Genomic DNA, 21,732 nt, shown 5'->3' with positions numbered 1-21,732 from the left:
TGGGTCAGAGACTGGCACCGCCTTCGCTGTGACTGAAAGGTGATGGGATTCAGGCAGGGTCACTCCTCACAGGAAGCCAGTGCCTCCCCGATCCTTGGGGACGGGAGCAGCTGAGGGTCCAGACGCGAAAGCCAAGCGGCCTCCGTCCCACGCCCCCCAACGGGCCCTGCACGGGGAGCACCAAGGCCAGCACCTCGAAGGCAGAGGTGGTTCCTTTCCCAGGCGCCCCCGCTGGTCCGGAAAGAGGCCTCCCCAATGGACCTCTGTGGGGCCCCTCTGACCAGCCTCACGGGCGCAGGGAGTTGGGTCCCACGCCTGCCTCTTGGGGAGCAGACCAAGGACACAATTCCTCATCTGTGGACCCCTCCCTTCCCTAGCCCCAGGGCCGGGTTATTTAGGGATCCCCCAGGCCAGGAACATCATAGGAACAAATCCCCAGGCAGGGGTGGCTGCACTTTGAACAGAAGCTGCACCATCTGCCCAGTGAATCGCATTAATTACACGAAATCTACACAAGTTTTGCTTCCTCCAGAAACACTGCTTTTCCTCTTTTAATATCCAGCCTCCGCTTCCCCAGCCCCCCGCCCCACAGCCTCGCTGGAATTAGAGCACAGCTGCAGCCCAAACCCCAAAAGCAATGCCCAAGCGTGCGGCACGAGCTGCTGCAAAGGCCCCGTGCCCTGCAGCCTGGCGCGACCCGGCCCTCAGTAAGCAAAGAAGTCGGGGAAGATGGTGTCTACCTCCTCCCGCAGGGCCGAGCTGGGGCAGCTCACGTCTGAGCTCCATGGCTCCAGGGGCCCGTCAGGGGGGTCCTGGGAGCCGGGCTCATGGTCGCCCAGGAAGCTGGGCTCTGCCCTGTCCAGCACGCTGCTCCTGGCGGGGACCCGAAAAGGGGCACTGCTGCCTCTGCCCTCCAGGGACCCTGGAAGCAGACGGGACGTGTCAGCAGAACAGGCAGGTACCCCAGGGCACGCAGAGTGGACTCAGTGTGCAGAAGGGGGCCCCCCTCTGCCCATCTGTCCCACCCAACCAGGAAGCCCTCATCCTTGAGGTGGGAACAGAGGACCCCTGACCAGGTGGGTGGGCCCACTCCTGCCGGCCCTGCTTGAGACGCAGAACCAGGAAGGGGCTCCCCCACCCCATGAAGCCAAATCCTGCAGACACGGGACTCATCGCACGTCCAGACGCCTCTGTGGGGACGAGGTCTCGGGAGAAGGCTCTGAAACTGACTCGCAGCCACACACACGCAACCCCGTGTTGCCGTGCACTCGAGCGCACAGATAACTCCCCACACACCACTTGTCGTTCCCACCGGTGGTCCCCAAAACCACCAGCAGAGAAGAAAACGGGAGCTCAGAGACAGACGCTGAGACCTTAGTGTCACACAGCAACCTGGACCCCATCCCATCTCCCCAACAGCCCCAGCTGCCTGCCCAGCCCGCAACAGGACCAACCCAGACCCCAAAGCCTGTCCCAGGTTAGGGGAGGAGGTGGCCCGGGCCGAGCACCCCCCACTCACCCAGCCACCAGTCAGGACTGGCCGTCAGCAGAAAGGACGACCCGTCTTCGACGTCATACCCCGACACAGACCTGGACGCAACAAGGACACCCTCGCCCTGAGTCACCCCAGCTGGACCCCAGGCCTTGCACCTCGAGAGAAGAGCGTGGGCCCTGAAAGGCAGCTGTGGGTTCAGAGACAACGGGGTGCGCCCTCCCAGCCGGACCCTGAGCCCACCCTCCTGCCTGCCCCGAGCCAGCCCAGCCCGCTGCTGCTTCCTCTCCAGCCCCAGCAGCTCCCAGCCCACGCCCCAGCTGGTAGAGCTCGCAAAACACAAACTCACTTACTGTCAACCAAAACGGATGACCATTAAGGAGACAACAGCGTTTCCAGAAACACGTTAGAAAGCCACATACGTGGCAGGGTCTAGCTGCTCCGGGACCAGGCCAGCGGCCTGGGCCGTCCAGGCAGACACTGAGGATGTGAGGGGCGGAAACTTCCCGGGCAGGGGGTCCAGGCAGAGCTCGGGCAGGGCTGGGAGGAGGCATGTAGCGGGTCACGCACACACCACTGGGACACCCACCTGGCATCCAGCGTTATGGCCTTGTCAGTCCCTTGACCTGGGGACCCAGCCCGGCCCAAGCAGCTCTGAGACTCTTCGCTCACCAGCGGGGAGGGTGGCTGCCGCGACCACAGCATGGGCGGCCTCAGGGCCCTGGAGGGACTCAGGCCTGGAGACCGGAGGACCAGGCTGGGCGGCTCTGTGGGGGAAGTGAGGCGTGGGTCAGCCTTCCCCACCTGGAGAGCAGCCCTCCCCTGAAGACCTGAGTCCCTGCCCACTGTGTCCTGCATAAAGAACCCGTGGATTTCAAGAACAAAAAACCAACAAGTAACCAGGAACAGACAGATAGCCAGAGATGAGGCACCTGACACCTGGGGCCAAGGAGGCTTCCTGGTGGAGATGCCGACTCGGCCTCAGGTCAACCATGGGGGACTCGGACCTGGGGACCCTCACGCTTCCACCTCTTCCTCCATCTCCGTGATTCCTGACCAAGGACTCCACCCTCAGACCACCGTGCTGTGCAATCCCTGCACCCTCACACCCTGAGCTTGAGTCCCGACCTTCTTTGGGGGGCCCAGCTCTGCTGCTGGCCCTGGCGACAGCAAGACCCCCTCCCCGCCTTGAGGAACACACCAGGGGAGGGGGAAGGCACAGTCTCGCCTCCCGTGGCACTCGCAGACTGGCAGCCGTGGTCCAAGCAGTGACCAACCGCCATGGCAGGCATCCAGCATGAGGGAAGTGCAGTCATCACACTGCCCTGGGGGCCTCGTCGGAGGCGGCACGACGGGAGGACAAGGGCCCGCTCACACTCACCAGGCAGGGCCGGCGGCCCACCCAGCACTGCGGCCGCCCCCACCGGGGCCTTACCGTCGTCCACATCCGCAGCTGCACGGCTCGGGGAAGCCTGCTGCCTGAAGCACGCAAAGACAGAAAGAGAAACCTCTGAACAGTCCGCACATACCATGCCCGGGAGTCCCCTAGCCCCACTGGGACACTAACATGGTCACGCTGGATGTTCCCACGCCGGGGTCCGGGGCACCTGCTGGGGTCTGACTCGCCAGGGCCACCTGCAAAACATCCTTCTGCCACGTGTGCCATGTCTCCTTCGAAGAAGCAAGAACCAAAAACGGAAATAGACACAAAAAACGCAACAGAGACCATCAACCAGAAAACCCACAAAAAAAGCAGGCTGTGGTCCATCACTGGCCACCCTGCCTAGGGTCCCAGAGGTCCTCCCTGAGTACAGACCGTGTCCTCAAGACTGGGGGGTGGGGGCGGGAGAGAGGCTGAAGGCCATGCCCGCCCGGGGACCTCACAGCAATGGGCCTTTTACCCATACCAGCCTTAGCACCGTGGGCAAAAGTACAAGGAACATAAATGGAGAATACGGCTTGTCCCCGGGGCTCCCGCAGGAGGTGCTGTGCACAAACGGAGGCGTGTCTGCAGAAATGCAGCAGCCCCGGCAGTGCGAGGCGGAGGGCAGAGAGAAGCCAGGCAGCCGGGTGGTCAGAGCTGCCCGGGGCATGGGGGGATGCCCACGGCTCCTCCCCAGAGGGCTGACAGGGCTGCCGCAGGAGAACTCACAGCGTGCTTCTCCCAGCCGGGCACCAGGGCGCTGGCGAGCCGGAGGAACTGCACCGACATCTCCAGGACTGAAGCCATGTCCTCCCGCCGGCCGTCGAACTGGGGCAGCAGGGCCCGCAGGCGCTCACAGCTCAAGGAGATCCGCTTCCTGCCTCCAGGGAAGTGACCACCGACCATGGGGCAGTCTGGCCTTGACCCGGAAAAAGCACCGCAGCCACCAGAGCCCCCTGAGCCCTTTACGGATCGTGTCAGCACACACACTGGCCCAGGGCCCTGGACCCCAAGCTGCAGGCTATCCAGATATTTGCCGCGGGCGACCCAAGCCTGCACCGTCACTGCCTGAGGGTGTCGGTGGCACATGCACAACCTCGAGGTGCCCAGGACTTCGGGTCAAAGAAAGGGCTGCAACGGTGGCCCTTGGGACCCCCACCCCCAAAAACGTGTGTTATATTCACCTCGGGGATGTACTAAGCATTCCCTTACCCGACAGACGGCACGAGCCTGTCCCAGCCACCTGAAACCAGCTCGCGGGCACAAACCTGACCTCCTCTGACCCCCAACCCCACTGCGCGGCCCCCACCTGCGCTGCCTCTCGCTGAGCACGTTCCGTGGGAGGTAGGAGACTGGACCCTTGGCCACCGCAGGGGCCTTGGCCTGGCCTGAGCCGTGGCAGAGATCCTCGCAGCGTAACTGGGTCCCAAACAGGAAAGGGCCGCTGCTGAAAAAGGCCAAGAGCGCCAGGCTCTGTGATCCCAGAAAACGCCCCCGGAGCCCCGAGGCGGTGATGGACATCTTGGGAGGCGGGCGCAGGACAAGGCCTGGGTCGCCCAGGAACACGGCCCTGGGCCCTACCTCTTGGCACCCCTCCCTCTTTCCCCCAAAGGGCCGGGGGTCGGGGTTCTGCCCCAGGCGGGCCAAGCTGGGTGGGGACGGGGATTCGGTGCATTTGAATTGGATAGAAGCGCCAGGTCTGGACACCCCGAGCACCCCCAAGCAGGAGCGTTCCAGCTGACCCCCTCCGGCAACCCCCCCCAATTCTCACCTGCACCCCTCGGAGCCAGGGGCTCCGGGAAGCCCAGCGTCTGACGCAAGAGCCCTGAACGCCATAGGCACGCAGCTGGAGCTAGTGGAGAGGCCAGCAACGCGCCCGGGCCCCCACGTGCGCCCCGCCCCGCGCAGGCCGTCCTGCAGCCCCTCCCCCTCACGTGCACTCGGCCCACCCCCACGTGCTTCCCGCCCAGGCAGCACCTGGCCCGCCCCCACGCGCGCCCTGCCCCCACGCGCCCCGCCTCCCTCACATGCGCTCTGCCCCGCCGCACGCCCGCGTGCAGTGAAGCTCCGCTCGCCGAGAAGTTGCCAGAAAGAAGCGGCGGCTGGGGTAGGTGGTCAGAGTAGGTGGGCTTCTTCCACCCCTTCCGGGTGGTCGGCGCAGCTCCCGCTCAGTGGGGTCTCCCCTCACCTACCCACCGCGGGCGCCCCCGGGTGCCAGCCCCGAGCTGGGCGCTACCCTCAAGGGTCTCACGACTGGGGGGGCCAAGTAGACTACGAATATGTGGAGGGAGGGGCAGGAGGGTGTCCTCAGGGCGAGGTGGTTTTCAGGAGCGAGCTGGGCTGCGTCCCAAGCAGGAAAGAACGCGAGCCCAGGCGGTTCCCTGGGCTGGCACGTGGGTGAGGTGGGCAGGTAGGATCCCCTGTGTGGCAGGAGGAGTTGGACTTACCTGAGCGCAGAGGGGCCGGGGAGCTACAGGTGTGGGAGGAGAAGGTTTCAGGATCAGTGTGGCCCGTGGGGGACGTTGAGGCCCGGGTAGGGGAGCTAAGATGGGAGCGGGGAGGCTGGTCAGCTAAGATCTATGGGACTCCGGCCGGTTAAGGATGGGCAGAGGGCCCCACCTGCCTCTGAGGGCCTGCAGGTCCAAGGTTCACTTGTGCCCGTCCCCCAGATGGCATCTCTTGCAGGGGAAGCTCTGCCTAAGCCAGTGCCACCGCCCACTCAGGAGCCAGGAGGCATGCAGGCGCCTCCCAGCCTTGTCTCCGATCCCACGCACCCTCTCTGTGCCTTCCCTAGCACCCGGGCTTGCCTGAAGGCTGGCTGGCCTTCCTGCCTCTCCCACCCCTGCCGCCTGCCTGCCCCAGGCCCGGACCTTCATTCTCGGGGCTGAGCCCTGGCTCTGCCCTCACACAGGCCTTCGCTCCTGCTCTCCCTCCCCGCCCCCCACCTCCAGATGCAGACTCACTCCACGAAGCCCCCGTCTCCAGCAGCTTCTGGGCGGGGAGCTCCCCAAACACCTCACTCTGCCCGCTTTTAGTGCACAGTGTGAGTGGTTCCAGGTCTGTGCGCACCTCGCTGGGTCTCCAGGGGCCGTCCCAGTGCTGGACATGAAGCCCACCGGGGCTTTGTTGGAGGAGTGATGGAAGGAAGGGAGGGAGGAAGGGGAAAGTGGAGACTGGTCCTTTTTCAGAGAGGTGGACCTTTAAGGGGAGGGGAGGATACTAAAGCTCTATTTCAGTCAGGAGGACTTCAGAGCAGTGCTGTGGGCTGTTGTGGGCGTGGGGGGCAGTTGCTGGGCGAGTTCACAGGGAAGCGAGGCAAGAGGGAGCTGGGGCAGGTGTCACTGCGGTGGTCAAAGTGCGCCCCAGGTGCTGGGCCTGGGACGGAACCAGGTGACAGAGCAGAGCCCCTGCCCCCCGGGAAGCAGGAAACCTGTCTCCAACCGAGGAGGGGCTCAGGCCTGCAGGTGGGCGTCCTGGGGTGGGGCTTTGGGCGGCGGGAGCACCCAGAGATGGGCGAAGTGCAGCCGTGGGAGGTCCTGCCACTTGAGGGCCTGGGCCCACGTCTCCACTCTGCTCAGCTGAGTCCTGAAGGTGGCATGGGGGAGGGGCCGGCCAGCCCAGGCTGGGGCCACAGGTCAGATGCTGGGGGACTGGCGGGGGCGGTAACATGTTGCACGTGGAGTCAGGCCATGCAGGAGAGGCGGCAGAACCCCAGGAGGCCGGGCCTGGGATAAAGGGAGGGCTGGGCAGGGGACAGAAGTCGCCTCGCGATCGAGGGTGATGCTGTGAGGATGGGTGGGCCGGAGATCAGGTTGGGGAGCCAGGAGGCCAGGGCCCATGTGCTAGGCCCGCACTCCCGACAGAAGGGGGCGCTCCAGGGCCTCTGCTGTCCAGTCCTGCGCAGCCCACAGCCTGGCTTCTGTGTTGAGTCCAGGGAAGGCTGGGGATGGCTGGTTCTGCCAGCACGTACGGCCCGGCATTTACGGGAGGTGCGAGAAGCCCGGCTCCTTGCCCTGGGAGGGTCCCCCGTGCCCAAGAGAGGGCAGTGCCAGGGCAGACCCCGCAGAGCATGTTGGCCCGGGTGTCCAGGGGCACAGTGGGGGCTTTGGCGGAGAGATCCCATCTGCTGGGCTGCTTTGCTGGAGCAGGTGGGCTGGAAGCCAGGGCCTGGGGCTCTCTCCCCTTCCTGCTCCTGGCTGGGGAGGGATGGACACGCCATTGTTCTAGGGGCTTGGCTCCTACTTGGTAGAGAGGAGCCAAGTTTTGGTTTCTCTGAAGCTCTCAGGAATGTTACCGGGCTTGCCAGAGTTTCCCGTCACTGACAGCATGCCAGTCATCTCGTGGACCAGCCAGCCAGAGGGCACCTCCAAGGGGCCCGCAAGATGGACACACCCTGGCAGGAGTCCTGGGGGAGGGTAGAGACCTGCTGGGGGCCAGGGGTGGGTGGCACTCTTGCAGCAGCATCCTCCTCTCAGGAGGAAGTAGGGAAAGTGCCCAAGAGGTAAGACTGAGGATGAGCCTGGGGACAGGCTGCACTCCTTCTGGGGACTTGGGGGCAAGCCATGCCTTTGCCAAGTTCACACACACGCGCGCGCACACACAGTGTCTGTTCAGCTTGCTGTTTTCTGGAAGTAAACAGGGATGGGACTTGAGACTCTTGCAGATGTCAGGATCACGAAGTACATGCCATGCACCCTCCAAATCAGCTGGCCCAGCTCCGCCCTGACAGCCCCTGCACTGACCACCCCGCTGTGGGTGGCTGGGTTGGTGCCCCAGGCCGTGAGGTGAGATGAGCTGCGCGGGTGATGCTGGCTCAGCTCCCCCACCCCCGCCTGACGCCGCAGTCCCTCGCCGCAGTCCCTCGCCGTTCTTTGGGAGACGCCTCCCTTCCCTGTCTATTCCTCTGTGTTTCCGCCACGCTTATGGTTCAGTGAGGGTCAGGCCAGCACTGGGGACAGAATAGAGGGTTCTACCTGCGGGGGTGGGGAGCAGCTGAGCCAGAGTGGCAGTGTGAGCGTGTGGGGCCCTCCAGCGGATCCCCCCGCTTCCTGGATGCCTTCCTTTGGGTCGTGGGGTTGCAGCAGGCTGCGGGCCCTCCTCTGCCTGTTTGCCAGGTGCTCCGTGTGGGGCTGCGGCGAGAGCAGAGCAGGGCGGCCGCGCGCCGCAGAGGCGCCGGCGGCGGCAGGTGGCAGCGTGCAATCACTCCTGCCTCCAGGGGTCCGACCTCCCTTCCTTCTCCGGGCCCAGCGGCCTCCCGGGTGTGCCGCGAGGACAGACAGACGGGGTCTGGGTGCAGGCCTCTGCAGGAGTGACAGGTGCCGTGGGGGGATGGGGGTGGGGCAGGTGCTGATCGGCCGCCGCTCCCAGCGGCTCAGAGCGAGGGCAGGATCGAGCAGCGCAGGCGCCATCGCCGATGCTCGCGCTTTAAACAGGAAGCGCCCAGAGGCCCCCAGCCCTCTCGGAGCCCCTCCCACCATGCACCCCTGCCCCTGGGGGCGCTCTTAGGGTTTTCTAGCCTTCGAAGAGCCTCTGTCCGGTTTCCCGGGATTACGGGGGTGCCGAGCGTCGCGATGGAGACGGGTCCCCGGGGTGGGATGCGGGCGGTCCACCACACCGTCCTCAGCCTGGTTCCCGACGCGGCCGGCAGGGGGCGCTCCAGCACAGGCGCCGGAACCGACCCTGGAACAGGCTCTTTTTTCCCACCCCCACCGTAACCAGAGAAAAGTGTTTCAGGGCAAAGCGGGGGAAGAAGTCGCCAATCGCTCCCGACTCGTTTGCTCCTCGGCTCCGAGTCGCAGCCGCCGCCAGCCCAATGCCGCTCCCGGACGGGGCGCACAGCCCGGGGGGTGTTTACAGGGGGGCGCGCGGCGGGGGCCACACCAACCGGACCTTCGTGTTCGACGACGGCCGATGCGCCGCCAGGTACGGTCTGCAGTGCCCTCCCCCACGTGGAGGGACCCCGGACGGGGCTCGTGCCACCCCAGGGCCTTTCATCCTCAAATCCCCACTTCCCAGGACTACCTGCTCCCCAGGACCCTGGAGCGTGGGGAGCGTGGGGAGCGTGGGGAACAGGGGTGCCCTTCAGGACCCGGTCGCAGTGAGGCGAGCCCTTACTCAGATGACCAGCAGGTGGCCAGAGTGTGGCCATTCTTACCTGCGGGGCTGTGAGCATCTCCCAGGCACCACGAGGCGCAGACCCTGAGGGCAGGAAGCTGGAGTGCCTGGCATGCCAGAGGGGCCAGGTGCTGTGCTGGCCTCCCAGCCCCCTCTCTGGTCAAGCCTGGGGGAGGAGCCAGTGGGGGTGGCAGCGCTGTACCCAGTGAGGCACAGGGGCCAGGTTTCCCCAGGTAGAAGTGGGTTTTCAAGGGCAGCTCCTCCTAAGAGCCTTGTTTGGGGTGTGGGGTGCAGGTGGGCTGTCAGATGAAGGGCAGGAGTCCTGGGTTCTAGTCGCTTGGTGATTTTCGGCTGGTCACTTGTCTTTCAGGGTCCCTGCTTATTCATCTGTGTGAGGAGAGAATTAACTAACAGGGGCTTCCAGGTGGCCTGGGAGCCGACCTTCCCTGTGCAGTGTCCCACGATGCCACGAAGCTCCTGCCTGTCCAGGTGACTGGCACAGAGGGCACCGTGCCAGTGGGCGTCCCAGGAAGGGCAGAGCGGTGACAATCCCGACGGGGGTTTGCCCCAGGGCCCTGTCCTAGGGGCGCCCTCCGCACCCCACCAGCCCCAGAGGACAGGCACACATGTCTGCCCCTCACCCTGCACCAGGAGCCAGACTCCAGGTCACCCACAGCCGCTGCCCTGTGTGTGACCCTCCCTGGCTGGGCAGAACCTTGGACTCTGGGTCCCGCTCGGTCAGCTGTTCTAAGGCCGGAGAAGGGGTGGATGCTGGGGTTCAAGGCCAGGTGCTCCGGCTGTTTCCCTGTGGGACTTGGCTTCCCAGCTTGCCAAGTGAGTGGTGGAGCGAATGGTCTTTAAGGGCCATTCCTGGTGAGGGACCAGGACCGGAAGGGGAAGCTTCCAGCCACACGTCAAGGGTCAGGGCGGTCCCTTTGCAGGGACAGCGCAGGCCTGGCACCCGTGGGGTCCTAGGGGCACAGCTTTGGGTGAGAGGCAGGGGCCCTGAGAGCAGGCTGTGCAGGTGGCATCCTTGGGAAGTGGAGTTCACCCCGTGAGGTGGGCACAGCCTGGACCTCCCTCGGGCTGCCCTGAGGGATCAACCAGGTGGCGTCTGTCAGGCACAGAATAAGTGACCAGAGAGGGGTCTTGTGACGTGGTCCGGATGCCCCTCTGCCCATGTCCCTGCTTGGACAGGTGTCACCCATCTTTCTGACGACCCGTGTCCAGTTGCCCTGCCCTACTTGACTGCCTGCTGCAGGCGAGGTAGGGGCTCGGTCCCCCAGACGGCTCCGCGTCCGCAGGGACAGTGCTCCTCTCCCCTGGTCGGAGCTGACCTCTGACCCTGCAGTGATTTGCCGTCATGCTTCAGACACGTGTGGAGTGGCTGCCAGGGCCAAGGGTATGTCAGGCAGGCTGGGTAGGGACCCCACCGCCTGCCCAGAGCAGGGGAGACTGGCTGAGAGGGGAGCCTGGCTGGGGTGGGGTGGGGCAGCGGAGGCCAAGGCTGGCAGCTCAGGGGGCTGGGCTTTAGCTTGGAGAGGGAAGACCCCGTGTAGGTGTGTGAGGATCCAGGTTGGTGGAGCTCGAGGGGTGGATTCCCGCACCAGGCTTCACAGCAGGGTCAGCCCTGGAAACCAGAGTCCTAGCTTTGCGCCTTCCCACTGGAACCTCCTGGTCCCCCAACAGCCCTGCCTACCCAGGGCCAGCATGGGACCCTCTGGGCCCCAAGGGTGGAAGACGCAGATCTAGGGCTGGCATCCCGCCAGGGTGCATGTCTGGCTGGAGGTCACGGCCAGCCCTCCCGGCCCATATTAGGGAGCGGTGCCTGCGGGGCAGCAGGAAGTGGCCCAGGGTCCGTGGGAAAAGGTTCCCAAGGCCCGAGGTGCAGGCCAGTCTTGTCCGGCAGGAGGGACAGCTTCCTGGTCTGGGGGCCAGAGGGAACTTGGGGGTCGCCTTCGGCCCGGGGTGGCTACGGCCACAGCTCGGGAGGACGGAGGTGAGTGAGCAGGGATGGGGTGGGGCACCCGCTCAGAGCTCGGCTTGTGTCCAGCGCGGGTCCATGGGTGTCATCTGTGCGCTCGTGCGGGCTCCGTCCACCGTTCCCACGGGCGTCCCAGCCTGTCCGTGTGTCTGACTAACCCCGGGTTACCTGGCACGACCCTGCTTCGGCAGGAGTCGTGCTTTGTTAGAGGGTTTCGTGACTGAATCATGAACTCTGCCCTGAGGCTTCTCCTTCCGTCCCCGAGGATATGGGGATTTGCAGGCTGTGCCCGGGTGTGTGGAGCCCCTGGGTGGAGCCCCGAGATGGGTGCTGGCCCAGGGGCAGCGCCTGATGACACGGGAGGTTTTAAAGGAGTCGTGGGAACTCTGTGGGCTGTGTGTGCGGATGGGCCACCCATGTTCACCAAAACCTCTTCCTCCTACCGTGCTCGGGGATGGGGAGGCCTGGCCCGTAGCCGAGGCCCGTACTAGACGCTGGCAAGTTTAAACCATTTGCAGAGGACGAAGCAGGGTCAGTAGGCCAGCTCCGGGCTGGGGTTCCTGGAAAGGCCTTTCCCAAGAGGTCTGCTCTGCGATTTAGACTTCCCACAGGGGGTGTGTTCCGGGGTTCCTTGTGCAGTCTCTCTGGCTGTGGCCAGCTTGTCCTGCATGGGGCAGTGAGCCCTGGAGGCCTCCCTGCAGTGCCAGCCTTGCGGGCCTGGGATGCTGCCCTGCACGTTGACGATGACGTGACCAGAAACCCCCCTCCTGCCCATAGGACAGCCTCCCGCCCCGGGGGAGGCCCCACGTGAGCCTTCAGCCGTCTTCACAGAGACCCTGGCTGCTGGGCCAGAGGTTGCTGCTGGACACCTCTCGGCAGGTGTCTGATCTTGGGAAGAGCTCCGAGTCTTAAATCAGGGACGGAGGCCCCAGGTGCCAGGCGAGTGCGGAATTTCACCCCATCTGGCAGACATGGGGGCCCCCAGGGTGTTGGGAGAGGTGACCCTGGAGGTACTGGCAGATGTCACAGGACAAAGGACAGGGAGGCCAGCCGGGGAGCTGGATTCTCTGGGACGTGAGGCTCTAAGGAGAGGGACCTGCCGGGTGTGCGGTGTGGGCAGGGTGTCCCCACGTGGGCCTCAGCTTCCAGGCAGGGCCCAGAGTGCCCCTGCAGGCTGTGCCAGCCCTTGGAGCCTGGTGGCTGAGCAGGGACACGGTCGTGCCCAGTCCCACGGCTGTGGGGGTGGGGCACACAGGGCAGCCTTCTGCCTCAGCCCCCCGCAGCTCGGCCCAGGCCTCCCTCGGCACCTCCCAGTGGCCACCACGCACCCAGCCAGGGGGCGGGCACCCAGGGGGTGAGTGCTGGGTCTGCCATCCGGACGTGGGCTCGCTGCCCGGCACTGAGGGCCCCGGGCACACTGCATCCCCCGCGGGGGCGTGCGGCATGGGCTCTCCCCAGAGGTATATCCAAGCCCAGGGGTGCGGCCGGGAGGGTGGGAACTGCAATCCCCGTGGCTTCTGCCTCCCCTGTGTCTGGGGGCGGGCCCACGGCTTGGGGAAGGCCCGGGGTGGGGATGGCGCCCCCGTGGCCACGCCCAAGGCCCCGTGGCCACACGGCCACCAGGCCCCTCCTCGCTGTCCTGTGGGCTGGCTTTGTGCCGGGGGTAGCTGCTATGAAGTGTCTGTTTCGATAGCTCTCCAGCTTGAATTTGGCACAACGACGACGTGTTCTGAGCTTCCCCTCTGGGATCTGATGCAGCTCGGAGACGGCGGTGAGCAGCCGTCCACGGCGTTGACTCAAAGGCTCCTCCCCGAGGGAGAGGGTGGTCCTTCCCCAGATGTGCACCCCCGCCAGCTCTAGGCAGCTTGAGCAGCTTGGCCTTTTTATTATGGTGGGTGTCGCGGTCAGCAGAGGGATTCGGCGGTTTTCTGCTTCCGCGGGCACCCAGCCCAGCGCTCGACTGACGGCTCCCCGACCCTGGTGGTGCTGTGACGTCTGCAGGACTCCCCTGCGGGGCACTGGGCAGGGATGTGTGCGCATGCGTGTGCACTGTGCATACACACATACACGCCTGTGTGCACGCAGGCACACACACAGGTCCATGCGTACCCACGCATGTGCACACACGTGCACACATCCCCCATCCCTCTGTCAGTCATAGGTCTCCAGTTTCCTTGGAAATTTTGAACCGAGTGTGAGCTACTGAAGGATGCATCTGAGGAGAGAGAGCGCGTCTTTGAGCCTGAGGGGGTGTCCCTCAGTCCTACTCCAGGTTGGCTTGAGCATTGCAAGCAATCCGGACTCCTTTATAAAGGAGCCTTGGGGGGAGAAGGGACATTTCGCCAGGATGTCATATGCCCTTCCTCCCCAGAGACCGGCCCGTGGCTGGGCCCAGGACAAGGGCTGGGGCTGCGGCTGCAGCCTGGTGATGTGTGGGGAGAGGAAGGTCGTCCTGGCGCTTCTCACGTCCAGTAACTCAAGCCTTGCTCGGTACGTCTCCTGGTGTAGCAGCAAGGTTGAGGCACAGCCCTTAGCTCACCGTTCGCCACCCCCACACCCGCCGAGCTGTCACTGTGCGGTGGGGACATCCTGCACAGCTGGTATGAGCCAGGCAGCTAGAGAAAGCCCCGTCTCACTGGGCTCCTCTCCGAGCAGATTGTTTCGTTTTTAACCTAAACGGGATCCTTTGAGAGGGCTGCTCTTTTGTAGAGACGTGTCCACTCGGGTCACTGGGACCTGCGTGTTCACAGCGCAGCATGTCCTGCGTAGCACACGTCCGGGCCTTCTGCAGGGTCATCGTGAAGCTAGGGTCTGTGCCCAGCGTCCTAGGCACAGAGGAGGGTGTCCCAGCTGGAGTCTCGGGGTCAGAGAGTCCCCCCCCCCGCCATCATGGTACTTGCTGGGCTGTCTCTCTAGTGGCCGGGGAGGCAGCAGGTCCTTCACGTGTGTGTCAGTTGACTTTTTTGTTTTCTCTTCTTTGAGCTGCTGTTCGTTCATCCTTTGCCTCCTCCTGCCTGTCTGTCTTTCCTGCGTGACTTGCAGGCATCCTTGCACCGACCTGATTTCTCTCACTGTTCTTCCCTTTCATCAGCGTGTCTTTAAATAAAAGCGTCTTGTTCCCACGTGGAAGCATTGATACGTCTGTCCTGCTGAACAAGAAGCTTCTGGACCCCACGCATCTTTGCCCTGCATTCTCTTCCAGGCTCCTCCTCGTTTGGGGGCTGTGAGCTGGGGTCTTTCTTTAGCTGACGGAAGGCCCGCGGCCGGATGGCGTAGCCACTGAGAGTACCTGAGCTCCGGCACTGGCCCTGCCCAGGTAGCTGAGTTACTTCAGTTCTGTGGTGTCTGTTTCCCCGTCAGCAAACTGGGGGGACGCCATTCCCACCACACAGGGTGTTGTGAGCATCCCGTGAGAGGCCCTGAGGATGGGTTGGGCTGCTCTCATTCCAACAGCAGCACTGACTTACTGATGTCCCTCCCGAGGCCTCCTTTCTCTCCTGAATTCCCTTGCTCTGTGTTCTCTCTCGTACCAAGCCCTAGAGATCCCGTTGCTGGAGCTGTAAATTAGCCCTGACAGCTGGCAAGGCCCGTCCCTTCTCTGTTTTCCTCTTACACCTGTCCTGGCAGGTCTCGCATATTTGTCCTTCAGCGGGAATCTCGGAAACAGGTTCTGAGAAGATGCGTGTGTGCATTGGCGGGAGCTCATCAGCTTTGCCTCTTCCCCTGGAGGAGGGTTGCTGAGCTCTGGGAGCACGACCCCCTCCTGCTGTCGGTGAGAGCGCCGGAGAGCGGTGGGCCGTTGCTCTGAGTGGTCCTGGAGGCCGGTGGCAAGTGGGGCCCCGGTTCCTGAGTTCGCACGGCTGCCGTGAGCAGGCCCTCCCTCCCGTGATGCTGCCTTGTCGCTCCTGCCTTGGGTTTGTGTGACCCCGTTAGCTGCTCTCATTTGTTCTAATAGGTTTCAACTGATTTTCTTGGGTTTTCCTGGCAAACGGTGATGCCTGCTGCAGACAGTGAGAGCCCCATCTCTTCCTTCTCTTACTCTTTGCTTCGTCTCAGTGGGAGCCGAGGACGCCCATCGTGGTGGGCAGACTCTTGTGTTCCCAACTGGAGCGGGAATGCCTCCAGGATTCCACCATTGCCTGGATTTTTTTTGGTTGTTGTTAATCAAATTAGGAACATCTCCCCCTATATCTAATGTATTAATGGGTTTGGGGGTCTTAACAAATCTTTTTCTGTATCTACTCACAAGATCATATGAATTTTCTCCTTTAATTTCTTTTTTTTAAATAACTTTATTTATTTATTTCTGGCTGCATTGGGTCTTCGTTGCTACGTGCGGGCTTTCTCTAGTTGCGGCGAGCAGGGGCTACTCTTCGTTGTGGTGCGTGGGCTTCTCATTGCAGTGGCTTCTCTTGTTGCGGAACATGGGCTTTAGGCACACGGGCTTCAGTAGTTGTGGCTCGCGAGCTCTAGAGCACAGTCTCAGTAGCTGAGGCTCATGGGCTTAGTTGCTCCGCGGCACGTGGGATCTTCCCGGACCAGGGCTCGAACCCGTGTCCCCTGCATTGGCAGGCGGATCCTTAACCACTGCGCCACCAGGGAAGCCCTCCTTTAGCTTCTTTGCATGGTGAAGTATACTGCGCTCTTTTTCAGATAAATCCTATCTGGTATCGCCGGCGCGGTGTCGTTATGCACTGCATTCCATTCAGTAACAGTTTCCTTAGGATTTTTGCCTCTAGAGTATTAAGGGAGATTGTCTCATGTATACATTGGCGTTGTCTGCACCTGACTTGGGTGATGGGATTAGGAGAATGAGCAAAGTCGCTTCTGTTTCTGAGCTTTGGAATGGATGGACTGAGGTGGCGGAACTTGTGCGACTACTGGGGCCTGGGGCCTTTGGCCGGAGAAGCAGGTTTTTGACCACTTTACCCTCCTCAGCTGTGCTTGACTCCTTGACCACCAAGGGGGCGGATTTGGGAGGGAAGGGAAGCAGGAGTCCTGGCCCTCAGAGGGGTTCCCCTTGGCCGCCTGTAGGCAGTGCAGCTGCTGGTAAACAGGACGGCCCCATATCAGGTGTACCTGGCTTCCCCACGCCCCACTTTGTGGGCCTCTTCCTGGGCTGTGTGAGCCCAGAGGTCCTCACCTCCCGTCGGAGGGACGGGGAGTCCCGGCTGCACGCGGGGTTCTGAGGATTCTGTGCCACATGCTGCATTCACAGTGCCTGGCACACGGCTGGCACTGGGTGCTGGGGCCCTGGCTCTCCCTCCCCTGGGCCCGGAGGGTCAGGGCGCGCGAGCACAGGTGCACCAAACTGGGAGATGACTTCCCGCCATGTGTGCCAGGTGTTGGTTTCCTTTCTCCTCCTTAGCCTCCCTTGTTGGATCCCGTAGGTGGGCATCCCGAGTCTAAGCCCCCCAGAGGGGCCTCCGGCCAAACTGGGGAGACCGTGATGGGGAGCTGGCCATCCCAGGAACCTGACGCCTGGGGCCAGACCCTTCGTCCACTGGAATTTGGCCAAACTGCTAGCTCACCAGCCCCAGATTAAAAACTGACGTGGATTACGCCCCCGTGTGCTGGATACCACGCTGCACACCTCAACCTTGCTGTCTCCTTACATCTTCACAGTCACCCGCTAAAGGTAGACGGCGTCAGGACATTCATCTACAGATGAGGGAACTGAGGCTCAGGGAGTGAAGTGACTCTCATGGGGCCACCCAGCATGGACTCATGGGGCAGGACCGAGCCCGCTCAGTCATCGGGACCCTTGGTGGCTCCCCGGGCCTGCGGGTTTACGCCGCCGGGCCCTGAGAGTCCCCAAGGCCTCGCCTTGGAGGGGACTGCTCTGCCCTGGCTCGGCAGGGGGTTGGTGAGTCGCACAGATGAAGTTCCATGCTTGTCCTGAGGGCAAGCTAGGGCCGGGGAGACGGACGCCTTCTTTATGCCACCGAAGCACTGAGTTCTCATAGAAATCGGCCGTTCTTCCATGTGGCCAGCACACAGAACAGAAAGGATAATGGGCGTGGTTTGGGGGTCCCAGACTTCCTCCCGGCCCCTCTGGGCCCGCAGGGAAGAGGGAGTGGGAAGGAGAGATGAGGAGGTCGAGGTGGGGCCTTGCTTTCGCCCCACCTGGACCATCTCAGCTCCGAGGCGGGTGGGACCCCCCACACTCCCGCATGCCCAAGAGCTCTCAGCGACACAAGCCTTTGGGCCTGGAGAGAGGCCTCAGCCCGCCCCCTCCCTCCTGCAAGCGGCACCGTTCCAGGAGACCTGGGGCCCTGGTTCTTGGCCAGCACAACAAACACTCAGGTTCATGTGGGCTTTCGGCTCCGCTGGTGCAACGAGGCAGGATGCCAGGAGGCCTGTGGGGCATCTGCTCTGCACCCTGTGCTCACTCCAGTGTCCGGTGTCCCAGCAGCACCGTCAGGGAAGAAGGGCAGCGTCCCCCCTCATCCTCCCCAGGCCACAGCGTGTGGGCAGGGGCCTGGCCTTCTGACTCCTCGTGCACTTCCTACCCCCGCTGTGTCCCCCTGCAGCAAACAGCGGCCCTGGGTTCCGAGCGCTTCCACGGGCCCTGCCGTGTCCGGGCCTTGAGGCCAGGAGAGAAAACCCAAAGCAGGTCCGAGTGGGGAGGGGGTCAGAGGCAGCCACGCCCGGGGAGCTGCAGCCTTTTGGGGTTCTGCCATTGAAAGGGGCTTTTGGCAAGAAAGGGGCAAAAGCAAGAAGACGCAGCCCCCAACCTCGGCCCGTGTGGTTCCCCCGCCTGCGTGCCCCTACCCACGGCCCCACCAGCTTGTGACTAAGGAAAAACATGCGGCCATGCTGATGCAATTAAGGAAATGTTATTTCTCGAATGCTGCCAGATCCTCGGGGTTGACCCCGAGACCCGGGAGGACGGCACGCAGGCGTGTTGGGCCCACGTGGTCTCTCGCAGCCTCGGCCTGGGACGGTCGTTGAGCAGCTCCCGATGGCCGTGGGATGGGGGGCTGACACCTGCCTGCTGCTCGTCCAGGGGGTCGGGAGGCATGGGCCAGGCCCTTGGTGGGGGCCTGCCCTTCCCAGGTTGGGGAGGGAGAGGAGGGGTCCATAGTGCCCACCCGCCCGCGTGGACCTCGTGCTCCAGGTGAGTGGCCCTGGCCTCCCAGCCTCTCGTACAGCCTGCCCGTGGTTTTTCAGCGTGGGAGTGAGTGTGGTCAGCAGACCCCTGCACCTGCCCAGAGGCTGAGCTGGGCTCCTCCGTCCTCCTCCTGTCCCTTGGGGGGACGGGCTTGACAGTGGGGAGAACCCACCTCCCCCCCGCCCCAACTCATCTGCCCTGCCTCCTGTGGTGACTGAGAAGGGGCCCAGGAGGCCATTCCCAGGTCCACCACTAAAGGGTCACAGCTGATGTGCTGCTCCCCCGACCCCGGGGTCTTGGCTCTTAGAAGAGAGAGTGAGGGCTCAGCCCAGCGGGCAGAGGCTGCGGGGAGATATTATAACTCCTGCCTCCCCACCAGTGTCCCACCGGGCGCTGAGGGGCAACACCTAGGTGTGGCCTTGGGCTGGACTCAACCTGGAAGGTCAGGTGGTTGCCAGAGGGCCGGGGGTCCCCGGGGTCTGACCTGACTCCCACTTGCGCTGGTGGCCGGGGCCTCTGAGAATCCCCACTAGTTAACTAGTTATCGACGTGCAGCTGCTCTGCTGCATCCGGCACCACTGTGTTGTGGCGGGGCTCCGGGGGTAGCTAGTGAGCCTCTGACTTGGAGGGCAGAGAGGGCCTGTTGTGATGTCCAGAGGGCCCTGGGGGCTGCTGCCCTGGACGCTGGAAACTGGGAGCCTCGCTGCGTGAGGGTAACTGCAGCCAGAGGTCGCCTGGGTGTGGAGGTGGGGGCAGGAAAGGGGGAGGAGCCCCGGAAGACGAGTGTCGGTGCCCCAGGAGGCTGCAGACCGCCAGGGACCCTCCCGGGTTACCGGGTGTGACCCCTGCTCTACCACTGCCAGGTGATTGGGACAGGGGTCTCTGTGGCCTCAGAATCCTGGTGACACTGGGCAAAGGGACAGCTAGGGGCTCAGAGGGATCCCGCCCTCCCCTGCTGACACCCCCTCGCAGGCTCTGATCCGAGCTGAGCTGCTCGGCCCCAGGGAGGCCGCAGATGAGGGCCTCTTCTTAAGCCTCCTGGTCACTTCCCCCGAGCCCAGCAGCCTGAGGGTCTGGAAGGGGGTCTTTGAGGGGGAGCTAGGTGTCCTGGGCCCTGAGAAAGGCTGAGCAGCCGGCTTTGGCAAAGTCTGCGTGGGGGGAGCCGGGAGGGCTTCCACGGCCCCCGCGGCATCGGGGGTGGTGTGAGCGCCTGCCCCTGCCATCCGCAGTGGTGGACCTCCCCAACGCCCTGGAGGTGCTTTGTTCCGAGTGGGCCGCGCAGCCCGGCAGCAGCTGTGGGCGCAGCGGCGGGGCTGTGCTGCGAGGCCAGGCGCGTGGGGGGGCGGGGCGCGCGGGCCGGGGGTGGGGGGCCCGGGGGCGGCGGGGCCGGTGGGGGCTGTGCTGGCCGGGGGCCGCCCTGCGCGGCGAGCGCGGGCGCAGGCTGAGGGGGCGCTGGCGTGTGCCCGCAGGCAGCCCGGCGCCGGGGACGGCGGCCGCGGGGACGGCGCGCTCCTGGACACCGCCAGCCTCAAGATGAGCGACCTGGACTCGGAGCTCGTGCCCTTGCCACCGCGGTACCGCTTCCGGGACCTGCTGCTGGGCGACCAGTCCTTCCAGAACGACGACAGGTAGGGCGGGGGTCGGCGCGCGGAGTTGTCCGTGGTGCTGAAGGCCGCCGCTGCGCCCGCGCTGCCTCGGGCCCGCGCCCTTCAACTTTCCCGGGTTTCCGGGACCCGGAGAAGTTGGGGGGTGGGGAGGGTGGGAAGCATTTTCCCGGGAGGAGCCTGGACGATGGGACGGGAGACTCTGTGCTGGGGAGTCCCAGAGACCAATCCCCGGGCCAGCCTCGCCGGCTCTGCCCACAGGCCCCCAGTCCCGCTGGCAGCTCTGCTGATTTTGGGCACGAGCCAGGGCCGGAAGCGCCACGTGGCGAAGCCCCGCAGGCTGGCTGAGGGCTGGCGTCCTCCAGACGCTGCCTGTGGTCATTTATTATTAATTAAGGGAGCTCATGTTGTGGTCACTTAGCAGGGATGACAACGTGCCCTCACCTCGGATTCTCCTGGGGGGCACAAAGCAAAATGAACTTGAGTCTTTCGGCAAAGGACCCGCAAAACGAGCCCTTGGAAATAATTCATGTGCTGAGGAGGCTGGCAGGAAGCTGGGAGGAATGTTGCTTTTCTCTGCCCTTTCCCCAAATAGCTGTCTCAGTAAACACCCAGCACCATAGCTCCGTCAGCCTCGGGGGAAGTTCTTTATGCGTGCAGGGCCTCACGCTGGAGCCTGTGGGACTTCGGACCAGAACCACTTCCCTTGCAGTGTGTTGGGAGAGGGGCCCCGGTATCTGCGGGTCTGCTTCCCCACCAAGCCCTGAACTGGGCTCGTGAATCTGCAGTTGTCCCAACAATGCAATTATTCAAGTTAGCACATGAAGTCCGTGAGGTTGAAATCCGTCAGGGCACAGATCAGGCTCTCAGAATAATCCACTGCTGCGGCTGCAGCTGGGAAAGAAATCGTGCTTGTGGAGGAGGCCAGTATGTGAGGACTGTGTGTGAGACTTGTGGAAAGTGAGTTTAAAATCCATTCTGCCTGCCGGAAGCAGAATATCCTTCCAGACCTCCCATAGCATTCAGTTGCATTCTCCAGGTGGAATCAGGAGGAGAGATGGAACCCAAGGGCTTCACCCACATAGAACCAAGGGTGCAAACCCAGCAGAGGGGCACATGAAGGCCGTGTAGTTTTATCTTGTTGGACTGAGTACTGTGGTAATAGGTAAACCCACCCGAAAACGCACGCCCAGGTGAAGAGTTCGCTTAGCTATCTGGGTGGGCAGCGGCAGAGGAGGGCAAGGCTGAGCACTTCTCTAAGCCAGACGTGAGCTCAGCACCTTCCTGAGTCAGCACCAGGAAGCACCAGCCTGCTCCGCTGGGACTTGATTAATTCTCGATAACAGCAGCCCCAGAGGTTCTTTCATAGGCGGGCAGGAAACAGCATCCACCTCCCCGAGTGGGCCCGGGGCCTCCAGATGCTCCAGAAACGCCAGTGACTGCAGCTGGTGTAACTGCAGTGACACATCCCTTAGATTTTAGGAGTGGATGGCAGGTCCTTGCCGTCAGCCAAGGGTGGCGTGTGTCTGCCTGGAGGGAACTGTCCCTGTCCCCTGGGAAATGGGAAGCTGGCACTGAATCCTCCACCGTGCTCTGGACCCTGTGGCTTGGCGGGGGGGGGGGGGTATTGTGGTAAAATATAGGTAATTTAGGTAAAAATATAGGTAAAAAAACCTAAAGTATGAAGTGACATTTGGCACATATACATCATCACCACTATGTAGTTCCAGAGCATTCCGTCACCCCAGACGGAAACCTCGTACCCGTGAGCAGTCACTGCCCTGCAGCTCCTGGCAACCCCCCAGTCTCTGTTCTCCTCGGCCTTGTTTTCAGGGGGAAAGGCTCCTGTGTGCTGGGCCCAGGGACTTTGTGCTGTGTGCCCATGGTGTTCAGAGACGGGCTGTGTGTGTGTATGTGTGTGTGGGGGGGGGTAGGGGGAGTCCTCCAGAGGACAGGCCCCTGTGGCCCCCGGGCAGGCGTGGAGACCCTGCGCTGCACCGT

The 21,732-nt window shown here is 63.5% G+C and overlaps 2 protein-coding genes across 20 annotated transcripts in view; one reads left to right on the top strand and one right to left on the bottom strand.

The window, feature by feature from the left end:
• Positions 1 to 585: 585 nt before the first annotated feature.
• On the bottom strand, positions 586 to 9,144 carry SOHLH1 (spermatogenesis and oogenesis specific basic helix-loop-helix 1). 8 transcript variants are annotated; one of them, XM_060300189.1, is made up of 8 exons: positions 9,070 to 9,144; positions 4,225 to 4,362; positions 3,645 to 3,792; positions 3,060 to 3,163; positions 2,928 to 2,971; positions 2,082 to 2,259; positions 1,520 to 1,590; positions 586 to 922 (listed from the first exon to the last, which is right to left on the bottom strand). In XM_060300189.1, the coding sequence occupies exons 1-8, from the start codon at positions 9,141 to 9,143 to the stop codon at positions 705 to 707; spliced, it is 975 nt and encodes a 324-aa protein (XP_060156172.1). In that variant the 5' UTR covers position 9,144; the 3' UTR covers positions 586 to 704. The 8 variants fall into 8 exon arrangements, with proteins under 8 accessions (XP_060156172.1, XP_060156169.1, XP_060156171.1 ...); XM_060300186.1 differs by lacking the exon at positions 9,070 to 9,144 and adding exons at positions 5,363 to 5,457; positions 5,879 to 7,763 and having other exon boundaries at positions 3,645 to 4,362; XM_060300188.1 differs by lacking the exon at positions 9,070 to 9,144 and adding exons at positions 5,363 to 5,457; positions 5,985 to 7,763 and having other exon boundaries at positions 3,645 to 4,362.
• KCNT1 (potassium sodium-activated channel subfamily T member 1) overlaps positions 7,927 to 21,732 on the top strand; it is a 70,605-nt gene continuing 56,799 nt past the window's right edge. For 2 of the 12 annotated variants that reach the window (XM_060300181.1, XM_060300173.1), the window contains exons 1-2: positions 7,935 to 8,230; positions 19,597 to 19,755. In XM_060300181.1, the coding sequence (XP_060156164.1) occupies positions 7,968 to 8,230; positions 19,597 to 19,755 (422 nt within the window). In that variant the 5' untranslated portion in view covers positions 7,935 to 7,967. Of the gene's footprint in view, positions 8,231 to 8,606; positions 8,838 to 9,399; positions 9,519 to 19,596; positions 19,756 to 21,732 lie in introns of those variants that run through there. The other 10 variants (XM_060300176.1, XM_060300175.1, XM_060300183.1 and 7 more) reach the window with 10 other exon arrangements.

Source organism: Globicephala melas, chromosome 6 (genome assembly GCF_963455315.2).
Source record: "Globicephala melas chromosome 6, mGloMel1.2, whole genome shotgun sequence".
NCBI lineage: Eukaryota > Metazoa > Chordata > Mammalia > Artiodactyla > Delphinidae > Globicephala > Globicephala melas.
This window is presented reverse-complemented; position numbering and strand designations above follow the sequence as displayed.

Bases quoted from the DNA above. Each gene is read 5' to 3' on its own strand.
- SOHLH1 (XM_060300189.1), bottom strand. From the start codon at position 9,143: ATGCCAGGCACTCCAGCTTCCTGCCCTCAGGGTCTGCGCCTCGTGGTG. The intron at 4,363-9,069 runs GTAAGAATGGCC...GGCCTTTTTCAG, and splicing joins AGATGCTCACAGCCCCGCAG to CAGCGGCCCTTTCCTGTTTG. The intron at 1,591-2,081 runs GTGGGTGTCCCA...TGTTGCGTCCAG, and splicing joins GCCATAACGCTGGATGCCAG to GTCTGTGTCGGGGTATGACG.